The 12059-nt window shown below is 67.5% G+C and overlaps 1 protein-coding gene across 1 annotated transcript; it reads left to right on the top strand.

Annotated features, from left to right (window-relative positions):
* Positions 1 to 5224: 5224 nt before the first annotated feature.
* RORC (RAR related orphan receptor C) lies at positions 5225 to 11964 on the top strand. The gene is made up of 7 exons (XM_065653954.1): positions 5225 to 5237; positions 7518 to 7847; positions 8341 to 8694; positions 9894 to 10001; positions 10077 to 10187; positions 10972 to 11081; positions 11809 to 11964. The coding sequence occupies exons 1-7, from the start codon at positions 5225 to 5227 to the stop codon at positions 11962 to 11964; spliced, it is 1182 nt and encodes a 393-aa protein (XP_065510026.1).
* The last annotated feature ends 95 nt before the right edge of the window (positions 11965 to 12059 follow it).

The following is a 12059-nucleotide window of genomic DNA, read 5'->3' as shown; positions in this document are numbered from 1 at the left end:
GGTGCTGATGTGTACTGGTGCATCCTGGTGGGTGCTGATGGGTGCCAGTGGGTCCTCATGGGTGCTGGGGGGGGTGTTGGGTACCAGTGGGTGCTGGTGGGTGCTGGTGTGTACTGGTGGGTACTGGTGTGCGCTGGGGGGTGCTGGTGGGGCTGTTGGGTGCTGATGTGTACTGGTGGGTGCTGATGTGTACTGGTGGGTACTGGTGCATCCTGGTGGGTGCTGGTCGGGCTGATGGGTACTGGTGTGTGCTGGTGGGTGCTGGTGGGTGCTGGTGCATACTGGTGGAGCTGGGGGGTGCCAGTGGGTACTGGGGGGTCTATCGGGTGCTGGTGGGGGCTGGTGAGGACTGGTGGGTCTGTCGGGTACTGGTGGGGATGTTTGGTACTGGTGGGTGCTGGTGGGGCTGTTGGGTACCACTGGGTGCTGGTGGGTGCTGGTCAGGCCGATGAGTACTGGTGTGTACTGGTGGGTGCTGGTGGGGCTGTCAGGTACTGGTGGGGATGTTTGGTACTGATGTGTACTGGTGGGGTTGTTGAGTGCTGATACGTGCTGGTGGGTACTGGTGCATCCTGGTGGGTGCTGGTTGGGTTGACGGGTACTGGTGTGTGCTGGTGGATACTGGTGGATGCTGGTGCATACTGGTGGAGCTGGGGGGTGCCAGTGGGTACTGGAGGGTCTATCGGGTGCTGGTGGGGGCTGGTGAGGACTGGTGAGTACTGCTGGGGCTGTCGGGTACTGGTGTGTACTGGTGGGGCTGTTGGGTGCCGATGCGTACTGGTGTGTACTGGTGGGTACTGGTGTGTACTGGTGGGGCTGTTGGGTACTGGTGCATACTGGTGGGTACTGGTGTGTACTGGTGGGGCTGTCGGCTACCACTGGGCACTGGTGGGTGCTGGAGGAGCTGGGGGGTGCCAGGGGGTGCCCGTGTTGCTGCTGTTGGGTGCAGGGGGAGCTGTGGGGCTGGCGAGACCTCGCTGACCTCTGCCCGCCGGTTCCCGGCAGGAGCAGCACCCGAAAGCGGCGCTTCCTGGCAGCCGCCGGCGCCGCCGCCGTTGACTAATGCGGGTGCCGGGGCGGGGGGCTGAGTCAACGCCCCGAATTCCCAGGGCCCCCCCCTGTGCCGCGGGGGTCCCCGGTGCCCGGTGCCGGATGCGCGGGCGGCCACCGGGCCCCAAACTGGGGCAGGTGGAAAAAGCCGACGAAGCGGATTCGGGCGCGGGAGGAAGAGCTGCGGGCGCGTGTGCACGCGTGTGCACGCGTGTGCGGGCGTGAAGGAGCGGCTGCCCGCGGGCATGGGCGTGCCGGAGCGTGTGCTGGTGTGCCAGAGCGCGTCCGGACGCGCCAGGGCGCGTTTCGGCGTGTGCAAGCGTGTGCGGGCACGTCCCAGCCTGTCTGAGCGTCCCCAAGCGTGCAAGAGCGAGCGTGAGGGCACACAGGCGTGCACGAGCACACACGAGCGTGCACAAGCATGTGTGAGTGCGTGCGAGCGCACACGAGCGTGCAGCAGTGCCCGCGAACACGTGCAAGCATGCATGCGCCGGCACGGACAGGCGCGCCGCAGCCTGCAGGAGCGTGCAAGAGCGTGCACGAGCGTGCGCAGCCTGGCACAACCCTTTTGCCCTCGTGCACACGCGCACGGAGCTGCGCACGAGGGCGTGCGCGTGCCCAGGCGTGCGTCACCCCCCCGTGTCACCATCCCCATGCCGAGCGGCTGCGTGCGGGTGTGCACAACGTGCAAGCCCCCAGACCCACAGCTCCGGTGTCCCCTCTGGCTCAGCCGTGTCCCCCCCAGCTCCAATGCCTATTGTGTCCCCCCCAGCTCCTGTGTCCCCTCTGGCTCTACCGTGTCCCCCCCAGCTCCAATGCCTATTGTGTCCCCCCCATCTCCGGTGTCCCCTCTGGTTCTACCGTGTCCCCCCCAGCTCCAATGTCTATTGTGTCCCCCCCAGCTCCTGTGTCCCCTCTGGCTCTACCGTGTCCCCCCCAGCTCCAATGCCTATTGTGTCCCCCCCATGTCCGGTGTCCCCTCTGGTTCTACCATGTCCCCCCCCCAGCTCCAATGCCTATTGTGTCCCCCCAATCTCCGGTGTCCCCTCTGGTTCTACCGTGTCCCCCCCAGCTCCAATGCCTATTGTGTCCCCCATCTCCGGTGTCCCCTCTGGTTCTACCGTGTCCCCCCCAGCTCCAATGTCTATTGTGTCCCCCCCAGCTCCCGTGTCCCCTCTGGCTCTGCCGTGTCCCCTCTGGCTCAGCCGTGTCCCCCCCAGCTCCAATGCCTATTGTGTCCCCCCCATCTCCGGTGTCCCCTCTGGTTCTACCATGTCCCCCCCAGCTCCAATGTCTATTGTGTCCCCCCCATGTCCGGTGTCCCCTCTGGCTCTACCGTGTCCCCCCCAGCTCCAATGTCTATTGTGTCCCCCCCATGTCCGGTGTCCCCTCTGGTTCTACCGTGTCCCCCCCCCAGCTCCAATGTCTATTGTGTCCCCCCCATCTCCGGTGTCCCCTCTGGCTCTGCCGTGTCCCCCCCAGCTCCAATGCCTATTGTGTCCCCCCCAGCTCCTGTGTCCCCTCTGGCTCTACCGTGTCCCCCCCAGCTCAGCCATTGCCCCACTCTGGTGTCCCCGCACGTCCCCATCCCTGCTGTCCCCATCCTCGGTGTCCCCCGCTCCTGTTGCTCTGGTGTCCCCCACCCCTGTCACCGCACCCCATGTCCCCCTGCCCACCCGGCCGGCACAGTGGTGCCACACTGGTGCCACACTGGTGCCACACTGGCGGCCCGGCGGTGCCAGCCTGGGGCCGTGCCAGGCTGTGCCGGGCCGTGCCGGGGCGGCGGGCGCCTTCCTGCGAGGTGGGGCCGCGTCCCAGTTGCGGCTTCGCCGGCGCTCGCTGCCGCTGTGGTTTCGGCAGCCCCCGGCGTCCGGCTGGGCCCACCCTGCGCCGGGGCCACCGGGGGCCACCCGGGGGGCACGTCGGAGCCCCCCACGGATGGCCTGGGAGTCCGTGGGGACCTTGGGGACACGCGGGCCCGTCGGTGGCATCTGGGGCCGTAGGGGACAGCGATGCCCGTGGGGACACGTCAGCCCACGGGGTCCCGGTGACAACGCGGGTGGTCCCAGAGGGGACACGGGGTCCCATGTGGCCCTCGGGAGCCCATGGGGTGACACAGGAACCTGGGGGGGACACAGGAGGGTGACAGGTGAGCCCATGGGGGACATGAGGCTACAGGGGACACGTGAGGCCTTGTGGGGACACGTGGATCCGTGAGGGACACGTGAGGCCATAGGGGACGCCCAGTCCTGTAGGGGACACGTGAGCCCATAGGGGACACGTGAGCCCATAGGGGACACACAGTCCTATAGGGGACACATGAGCCTGTAGGGGACATGTGAGCCCATAGGGGACACGTGAGCCCATAGGGGACACACAGTCCTATAGGGGACACATGAGCCTGTAGGGGACATGTGAGCCCATAGGGGACATGTGAGGCCATAGGGGACACACAGTCCTATAGGGGACATGTGAGCCCGTAGGTGCCACATGAACCATAGGGGACATGTGAGGCCATAGGGGACACGTGAGCCCATAGGGGACACACAGTCCCATAGGGGACACATGAGCCCATAGGTGCCACATGAGCCCGTAGGGGACACGTGAGGCTGTAGGGGACACACAGTCCTATAGGGGACATGTGAACCCATAGGGGACACATGGTCCCATAGGGGACATGCAAGCCCATAGGTGCCACATGAGGCCATAGGTGCCACGTGAGCCCACAGGGGACACGTGAGGCCGTAGGGGACACGTGAAGCCAAAAGGGACACACGGTCCCATAGAGGATACCTGGTCCTATAGGTGCCACGCAAGCCCACAGGGGACACGCGAGGCCATAGGGGACGCAGGGTCCTATAGGGGACACGTGAGGCCGGGGTGAGGCTGTGATGCTGCAGGTGACACACACGTCCCCGGGGACCCCTGGGGTCCCCACGCTGTCCCCCCCCAGCCCACATCGAGGTGATCCCCTGCAAGATCTGCGGGGACAAATCCTCGGGGATCCACTACGGGGTCATCACCTGCGAGGGCTGCAAGGTGCTGGGGGGCCGGGGGGCTCTGGGGGCGCTGGGGGGCTCTGGGGGGATACTGGGGGTTCTGGGGGGTGCTGGGGGGCTATGGGGGGCTATGGGGGATACTGGGAGTTCTGGGGGGCTCTGGGGGCGCTGGGGGGCTCTGGGGGGATACTGGGGGTTCTGGGGGGCTCTGGGGGCGCTGGGGGGCTCTGGGGGGATACTGGGGGTTCTGGGGGGCTCTGGGGGCGCTGGGGGGCTCTGGGGGGATACTGGGGGTTCTGGGGGGCTCTGGGGGTGCTGGGGGATTCTGGGGGGCTCTGGGGGTACTGGGAGGTTCTGGGGGGATGCTGGGGGTTCTGGGGGGCTCTGGGGGTGCTGGGGGATTCTGGGGGGCTCTGGGGGGATACTGGGGGGTGCTGGGGGGCTCTGGGGGTGCTGGGGGGCTCTGGGGGGATATTGAAGATTCTGGGGGGCTCTGGGGGTGCTGGGGAGCTCTGGGGGTGCTGGGGGATTCTGGGGGGCTATGGGGGGATACTGGGGGGTGCTGGGGGGATACTGGGGGTTCTGGGGGGTGCTGGGGGGTGCTGGGGGGCTATGGGGGATACTGGGGGTTCTGGGGGGTTCTGGGGATGCCGAGGGATTCTGGGGGGCTCTAGGGGATTCTGGGGGGTGCTGGGGGGCTCTAGGGGTGCTGGGGACCTCTGCGGGGTGCCAATGCGTGGTGGGGGGCTCTGGGGGTACCAGGGGATTCTGGGGGGGGCTCTGGGGCTTCTAGGGGGTGCCAGGGTGTCCTGGGGGGCTCTGGGGATACTGGGGGGTGCTGGGGGGCTCTGGGGTTACCGAGGGGCTCTAGGGGGTGCCAGGGGGTGCTGGAGGGATCTGGGGGTGCTGAGGGGTGCCAGGGGGCTCTGGGGGGTTCTAGCGCTCTGGGAGTTCTGGGGCATCAGGGGGTTCTGGGAGGTGCGGGGGGTACTGGGGGCACTGGGGGGCACTGGGGGGCACTGGGGGTGCCGGTGACCCCCTCGCAGGGCTTTTTCCGGCGCAGCCAGCAGAGCCGCCCGCGCTTCACCTGCTCGCGGCAGCAGAACTGCCCCATCGACCGCGCCAGCCGCAACCGCTGCCAGCACTGCCGCCTGCAGAAGTGCCTGCGCCTCGGCATGTCCCGCGACGGTGCGTCACCTGGCGGCACCCCAACAGCCCCCAGCACCCCAAAACCCCAACCAGCACCCCCAAACCTGACTGTACCCCCAACACCCAACCAGCACCCCCAAAACCCCAACCAGCACCCCCAAACCCCCCACAGCCCCCCAACCCCCAACCAGCACCCCCAAACCCCCCCAGCACCCCCAAACCTGACTGTACCCCCAAAACCCAACCAGCACCCCCAAAACCCCAACCAGCACCTCCAACCCCCCCCAGCCCCCCAACCCCCAACCAGAACCCCCAAACCCCCCCAGCACCCCCAAACCTGACTGTACCCCCAAAACCCAACCAGCACCCCCAAAACCCCAACCAGCACCTCCAACCCCCCCCCAGCCCCCCAACCCCCAACCAGCACCCCCAAACCCCCCACAGGCCCCCAAATCCCAACCAGCACCCCCAAACCCCCCCAGCACCCCCAAACCCCAACCAGCATCCCCAAACCCCCCCCAGCCCCCCAAACCTGACTGTATCCCCAACACCCAACCAGCACCCCCAAAACCCCAACTAGCACCCCCAAACCCCAACCAGCACCCCCAAACCCCCCCAGCACCCCCAAACCTGACTGTACCCCCAACACCCAACCAGCACCCCCAAAACCCCAACCAGCACCCCCAAACCGCCCCCAGCCCCCCAACCCCCAACCAGCACCCCCAAACCCCCCCAGCACCCCCAAACCCCAACCAGCATCCCCAACCCCCCCCAGCCCCCCAAACCTGACTGTATCCCCAACACCCAACCAGCACCCCCAAAACCCCAACTAGCACCCCCAAACTCCAACCAGCACCCCCAAACCCCCCCAGCACCCCCAAACTCCCCACAGCCCCCCAAACCCCAACCAGCATCCCCAAACCCCCCCAGCACCCCCAAACCCCAACCAGCACCCCCAAACCCCCCACAGCCCCCCAAACCGCCCCCAGCTCCCCCAAACCCGGGTGTGCCCCCGAACCCCCACAGCCCCACCAAACCCCGACCAGTACCCCCAAAACCCGGGTGTACCCCCAAACGTGACTGTACCCCCAAACCCCCACAGCCCTCCAAAACCCGGCTGTACCCCCAACCTCTCCCCCCAGCACGCCCAGACCCAGCTGTGCAACTAACGCCCCCCACAGCCCCCCAAACCATGGTGCACCCCTAAACCATGGTGCACCCCCAAACCTAGGTGCACCCCAACCCCACACCTGGGTGCACCCTTCTCCCCAAACCCGGGTGCACCCCCAAATTCGGGTGCGCTCCCCTCCCCAAACCTGGCTGCACCCCCAAATTCGGGTGCATCCCTCTCCCCACACTTGGGTGCACCCCAGGCCTGGGTGCACCCCCAAACCTGGGTGCACCCCTCTCCCCAAACACGGGTGCACCCCCAAATTCGGGTGCACCCCTCTCCCCACATCTGGGTGCACCCCCAAACCTGGGTGTACCCCTCTCCCCAAACCTGGGTGCACCCCCAAATTTAGGTGCATCCCTCTCCCCACACTTGAGTGCACCCCCAGGCCTGAGTGCACCCCCAAACCCGGGTGCACCCCGAAACCCGGGTGCACTCCCCTCCCCAAACCTGGGTGCACCCCCAAATTTGGGTGCACTCCTCTCCCCACACTTGGGTGCACCCCCAAGCCTGGGTGCACCCCCAAACCCGGGTGCACCCCGAAACCCGGGTGCACTCCCCTCCCCAAACCCGGGTGCACCCCCAAATTCGGGTGCATCCCTCTCCCCACACTTGGGTGCACCCCCAAGCCTGGGTGCACCCCCAAACCCGGGTGCACCCCGAAACCCGGGTGCATCCCTCTCCCCAAACCTGGGTGTACCCCTCTCCCCACACTTGGGTGCACCCCCAAACCTGGGTGCACCCCTCTCCCCAAACCTGGGTGCACCCCAAAACCCGGGTGCACTCCCCTCCCCAAACCTGAGGGCACCCCCAAATTCGGGTGCATCCCTCTCCCCACACTTGGGTGCACCCCCAGGCCTGGGTGCCCCCCCAAACCCGGGTGCACCCCAACCCAGACCCGGGCTCACCCCGTCCCCACCCCGGGGCTGTGGCCGCCTGGGGACCGTGGGACGTCCCGGGGGGGCCCCGGTGTCCCCGGGGAGGAAGCGTCGGGGCGGGGGCCACACGCGTGGGGCCGGAAAGCCCCGGTTCTCACCGCTATGTAGGTCGCGGGGAGCCCGTCCCACGAGTGGGGCCGTCCCACGAGTGTGGCACACGTGTCCCCCGGTGCCACCAACTGTCCCCGGTGCCACCAACTGTCCCCGCAGCCGTCAAGTTCGGCCGCATGTCCAAGAAGCAGCGGGACCGGCTGCACGCCGAGGTGCAGCAGCAGCTGCAGCAGCGGGTGGCCGAGGGGACACCCGGTGTCACCCCGGGGGTGACGGGGACACGGGGACACCCGCTGACCCCCGCCAGCACCCCGGGGTGCCCCGGCACCCGCCACGGTGGGATGGACGAAAGGACGGGGCCTGCGGTGCAGCCGGAGGGGACAAGGCGGGGTCCGGATGGGGACGGGGACGGGGATGGTCCCAACTTCTACCCCCACCCTGGTGCCAGCAGCGTCCTGGAGTCACCCGTGTCCCCCAGCGCCGAGATCGGTGAGCGATGGGTGACACGTCACCCGTGGGTGCTGGGGGTGGTGGGACCTGGCTCTGTCACCCGTGGGTGGTGGCACCTGGATCCATCACCCATAGGTGCTGGATGGTGGCACCTGGCTCTGTCACCTGTGGGTGCTGGGTGGTGGCACTTGGTTCTGTCACCCGTGGGTGGTGGCACCTGGATCCATCACCCATAGGTGCTGCATGGTGGCACCTGGCTCTGTTACCCAGGGGTGCTGCGTGGTGGCACCTGGCTCTGTCACCCACAGGTTCTCAGTGCTGGTGGCACCTGGCTCTGTCACCCACAGGTGGTGGCACCTGGATCTGTCACCTCTGGGTGCCGGGTGGTGGCACCTGGATCCGTCACCCATAGGTGCTGCATGGTGGCACCTGGCTCTGTCACCCATGGGCGCTGGGTGGCGGTGGGTCCTTGCCCGTTGCGGCCACAGCCTCAGCCCACCTGCCGTGTCCCCGTGTCCCCGTGTCCCCGCAGAGCAGCTGACGCAGAACGTGCTGGCGTCGCACCGCGCCACGTGCCAGCCGGGCGCCGAGGACCTGCGGCTGCGCCGCGGCGACACCTTCACCCGCGAGGAGGTCAGCGCCTACCAGCGCCAGGTGAGGCGGGCGCCGGGAGGGGACACGGGGGTGTCCCCGGAGGCCACCGAGGCCACGGGGACACGGTGGGGACACGGTGGGGACACGAGGGTCGCGCAGCCGGCGGCGGAGATGTGGCAGCGCTGCGCCGGGCGCATCACCGAGGCCGTGCAGCACGTGGTGGAGTTCGCCAAGCGCCTGCGCGGCTTCATGGAGCTGAGCCAGCACGACCAGATCGTCCTCCTCAAGGCGGGTACGGCCCTGTCCCCAACCTGGGGACTCCACCGCGTCCCTGTCCCCAACCTGGGGACAGCGCTGCAACCCTGTCCCCAACCCCAGGATCATCAGTGCATCTCTGTCCCCAACCTGGGGACATCACCATTGCGTCCCTGTCCCCAACCTGGGGACATCACCACATCCCTGTCCCCAGCCTGGGGCCACGACCATTGTGTCCCTGTCCCCAGTCTGGGGACACCACCGCATCCCTGTCCCCAACCTGGGGCCACCACTGCATCCCTGTCCCCAACCCCAGGGTCACCACCACGTCCCTGTCCCCAACCTGGGGACATCACCACGTCCCTGTCCCCAACCCCAGGGTCACCACCGCATCCCTGTCCCCAATCTGGGGACACCACTGTGTCCCTGTCCCCAACCCCAGGGTCACCACTGCATCCCTGTCCCCAACCTGGGGCCACCACCGCACCCCCATCCCCATCCCCACAGTCTGTTCTGCCCCCGTCTCCCCAGCCCTGGTGTCCCCAGGTGAGGGGACACTCTGGTCCCATCAGGGAGGTGACAATCCCTATGGGATGTCCCTGTCAGGAGGTGGCGGTCCCCAAGGGGTGCCGTGGTCCCTAAGGGATGGTGTTGTCCCCAAAGGGATGATGTGGTCCCATCAGGAGGTAGCAGCGTCTAGGAGCTGCTCTGGGCCCACCGGGGAGGTGACAGTCCCCAAGGGCCACTCCAGCGTCCCTGGGGAGGTGACAGTCCTGTGGGTCCCACCGGGGAGGTGACAGTCCCCAAGGACCACTCCAGCGTCCCTGGGGAGGTGACAGTCCCGTGGGTCCCACCGGGGAGGTGACAGTCCCCAAGGGCCACTCCAGCGTCCCTGGGGAGGTGACAGTCCCGTGGGTCCCACCGGGGAGGTGACAGTCCCCAAGGGCCACTCCAGCATCCCTGGGGAGGTGACAGTCCCATGGGTCCCACCGGGGAGGTGACAGTCCCCAAGGGCCACTCCAGCGTCCCTGGGGAGGTGACAGTCCCGTGGGTCCCACCGGGGAGGTGACGGTCCCCAAGGGCCACTCCAGCGTCCCTGGGGAGGTGACAGTCCCGTGGGTCCCACCGGGGAGGTGACAGTCCCCAGGGCTGGTGCCGCGGGGGCACCATCCCAAACCCACGCGGTGTCACCGCGTGTCCCCGGTGCCACATCCCGTGTCCCCGCGGCGGTGGCAGGTGCCATGGAGGTGGTGCTGGTGCGCATGTGCCGGGCCTTCGATGCCGAGACCCGCACCGTGTTCTTCGAGGGCAAGTACGCCGGCGCTGAGCTCTTCCGAGCCTTGGGTAGGGCTGGGGACGTGGCGGGGGGACACAGGGGACACGGGGAGGGGGACACGGGGTGACCAGGGCTCCCCCCAGGCTGCCAGGAGCTCGTCGGCTCCATCTTCGACTTCGCCCAGAGCCTCAGCGCGTTGCGCTTCTCGGAGAGCGAGGTGGCCTTCGTCAGCGCCCTCGTCCTCGTCAACGCCAGTGAGGGACCCCCGGGCCTCAGTTTCCCTCCCTGTCCCCTTCGTCCCTCAGTTTCCCTCCCCGTGCCTCAGTTTCCCTCCCCGTGCCTCAGTTTCCCTCTCAGCCCTGGAGGAACCCAGACGAGGTTTTGCACCAAACCCCACGGTTTTGTCCCCAAGCAGGTGTTGGGTGTCCTGAGGTGTCCTCTGCTGTCCCCCCGACCCTGTCCCCGTGGTGTCCCCACCCTGTCCCTGTCCCCACCCTGTCCCCATCCTCAGCCCATCCAGCCACCGGCCCATCTCTCCCCATCCCTGTCCTTGTCACCATCTCCGCTCTCGTCCTGCCCTTGTCCCCAGATCTGTCCTTGCTCATCCCTGTCCCCGTCCCCACGTGGTGTCCCTGTCCCCATGTGCGGTGTCCCTGTCCCCACACAGTGTCCCTGTCCCCACGCGATGTCCCTGTCCCCAGGCGATGTCCCTGTCCCCATGCACGGTGTCCCCGTCCCCATGTGCAGTGTCCCTGTCCCCACACAGTGTCCCTGTCCCCACGCAGTGACCCCGTCCCCGTGCACGGTGTCCCTGTCCCCACACAGTGTCCCTGTCCCCATGTGGTGTCCCTGTCCCCACATGGTGTCCCTGTCCCCACACAGTGTCCCTGTCCCCACGTGGTGTCCCTGTCCCTGTCCCCACATGGTGTCCCTGTCCCCACACGGTGACCCCATCCCCGTGCACGGTGTCCCTGTCCCCACACAGTGCCCCTGTCCCCATGTGGTGTCCCTGTCCCCACACGGTGTCCCTGTCCCCAGGCCGGCCGTGGCTGCAGGAGCAGGGGAAGGTGGCCCGGCTGCAGGGACATCTGGACGTCGCCTTCCGGCTGCTGCTGCGCCGGACGCAGCGCGAGGGGCTGCTGGCCAGGGTGGGCATTGTCACCCCTGTCCCCAGTGTGTGTGACATGCGTGTCCCCTCCGTGAACGACATGTGCATCCCTTCTCTCTGTGTGACACGCGTGTCCCCTCTGTGTGCGTGACATGTGTGTCCCCTCCATGCAAGCAACATGTGTGTCCCCTCTGTGCGTGTGACACGTGTGTCCTGCCTGTGCGCGTGACACACGTGTCCCCTCCATGCATGGGACACATGTGTCCCCTCCATGCACGCGACGTGTGTCCCCTTTGTGTGCATGACACGTGTCTCCTCCATGTGGGTGACATGCGTGTCCCCTCTGTGCATCTGACACGTCACCTCCATGCATGTGACACATGTGTCCCATCTGTGCGAGTTACATGTGTGTCCCCTCTGTGCAAGTGACATGTGTATCCCTTCTCTGTGTCTGACACGTGTGTCCCCTCCGTGTGTGTGACACACGTGTCCCCTCCGTGCACACGCACGTGCCACGTTTCCCCCCCACGTGCACGCTGCGTGTCCCCCGCATGTGCAACGTGTGTCCCGGTCACGGCAGCACGTGACACGTGTGCCCCCTCCGTGCGTGTGACACACGTGTCCCCTGCATGCATGGCGTGTGTCACCATCTCCTTGGCGTGCGTGGCGCACGTCCCCGCGTGGCGTTACATGACAGGCGTGTCCCCGGCGTGCGTGGCGCGTGTCCCCACGCGTGTGGCAGCGTGTGACAGGCGTGTCCCCGGCAGTTGCCGCCGCGGGGGCGGCTGCGGGCGCTGTGCTGGCAGCACATTCAGCAGCTGGGGACGTTCCTGCGCCAGCACCCCGGGGTGTCCCCCGCCGCCTTCCCCCCGCTCTACCGCGAGCTCTTCGTCCCCGATGTCGACACCGGTGCCACACGCTGACCCCCCGGACGCCTGGGTCCTCGCCCTGACCCCCGCCTGCCTCCTGCCTGCCTGTGGCTGGGGACAGGGGGGTGGCACCCATGGGTGTTCCCGTG

This window comes from Caloenas nicobarica, chromosome 31, assembly GCF_036013445.1.
Source record: "Caloenas nicobarica isolate bCalNic1 chromosome 31, bCalNic1.hap1, whole genome shotgun sequence".
NCBI lineage: Eukaryota > Metazoa > Chordata > Aves > Columbiformes > Columbidae > Caloenas > Caloenas nicobarica.
Note: the sequence above shows the minus strand (reverse complement) of the source record. Positions and strands in the feature narration are given on the sequence as shown.

Coding starts and splice junctions, on each gene's coding strand:
- RORC (XM_065653954.1), top strand. Junction 7,848..8,340: donor GTCCCCCAGCGCCGAGATCG/GTGAGCGATGGG, acceptor GTGTCCCCGCAG/AGCAGCTGACGCAGAACGTG. Junction 10,188..10,971: donor CCTCGTCCTCGTCAACGCCA/GTGAGGGACCCC, acceptor CCCTGTCCCCAG/GCCGGCCGTGGCTGCAGGAG.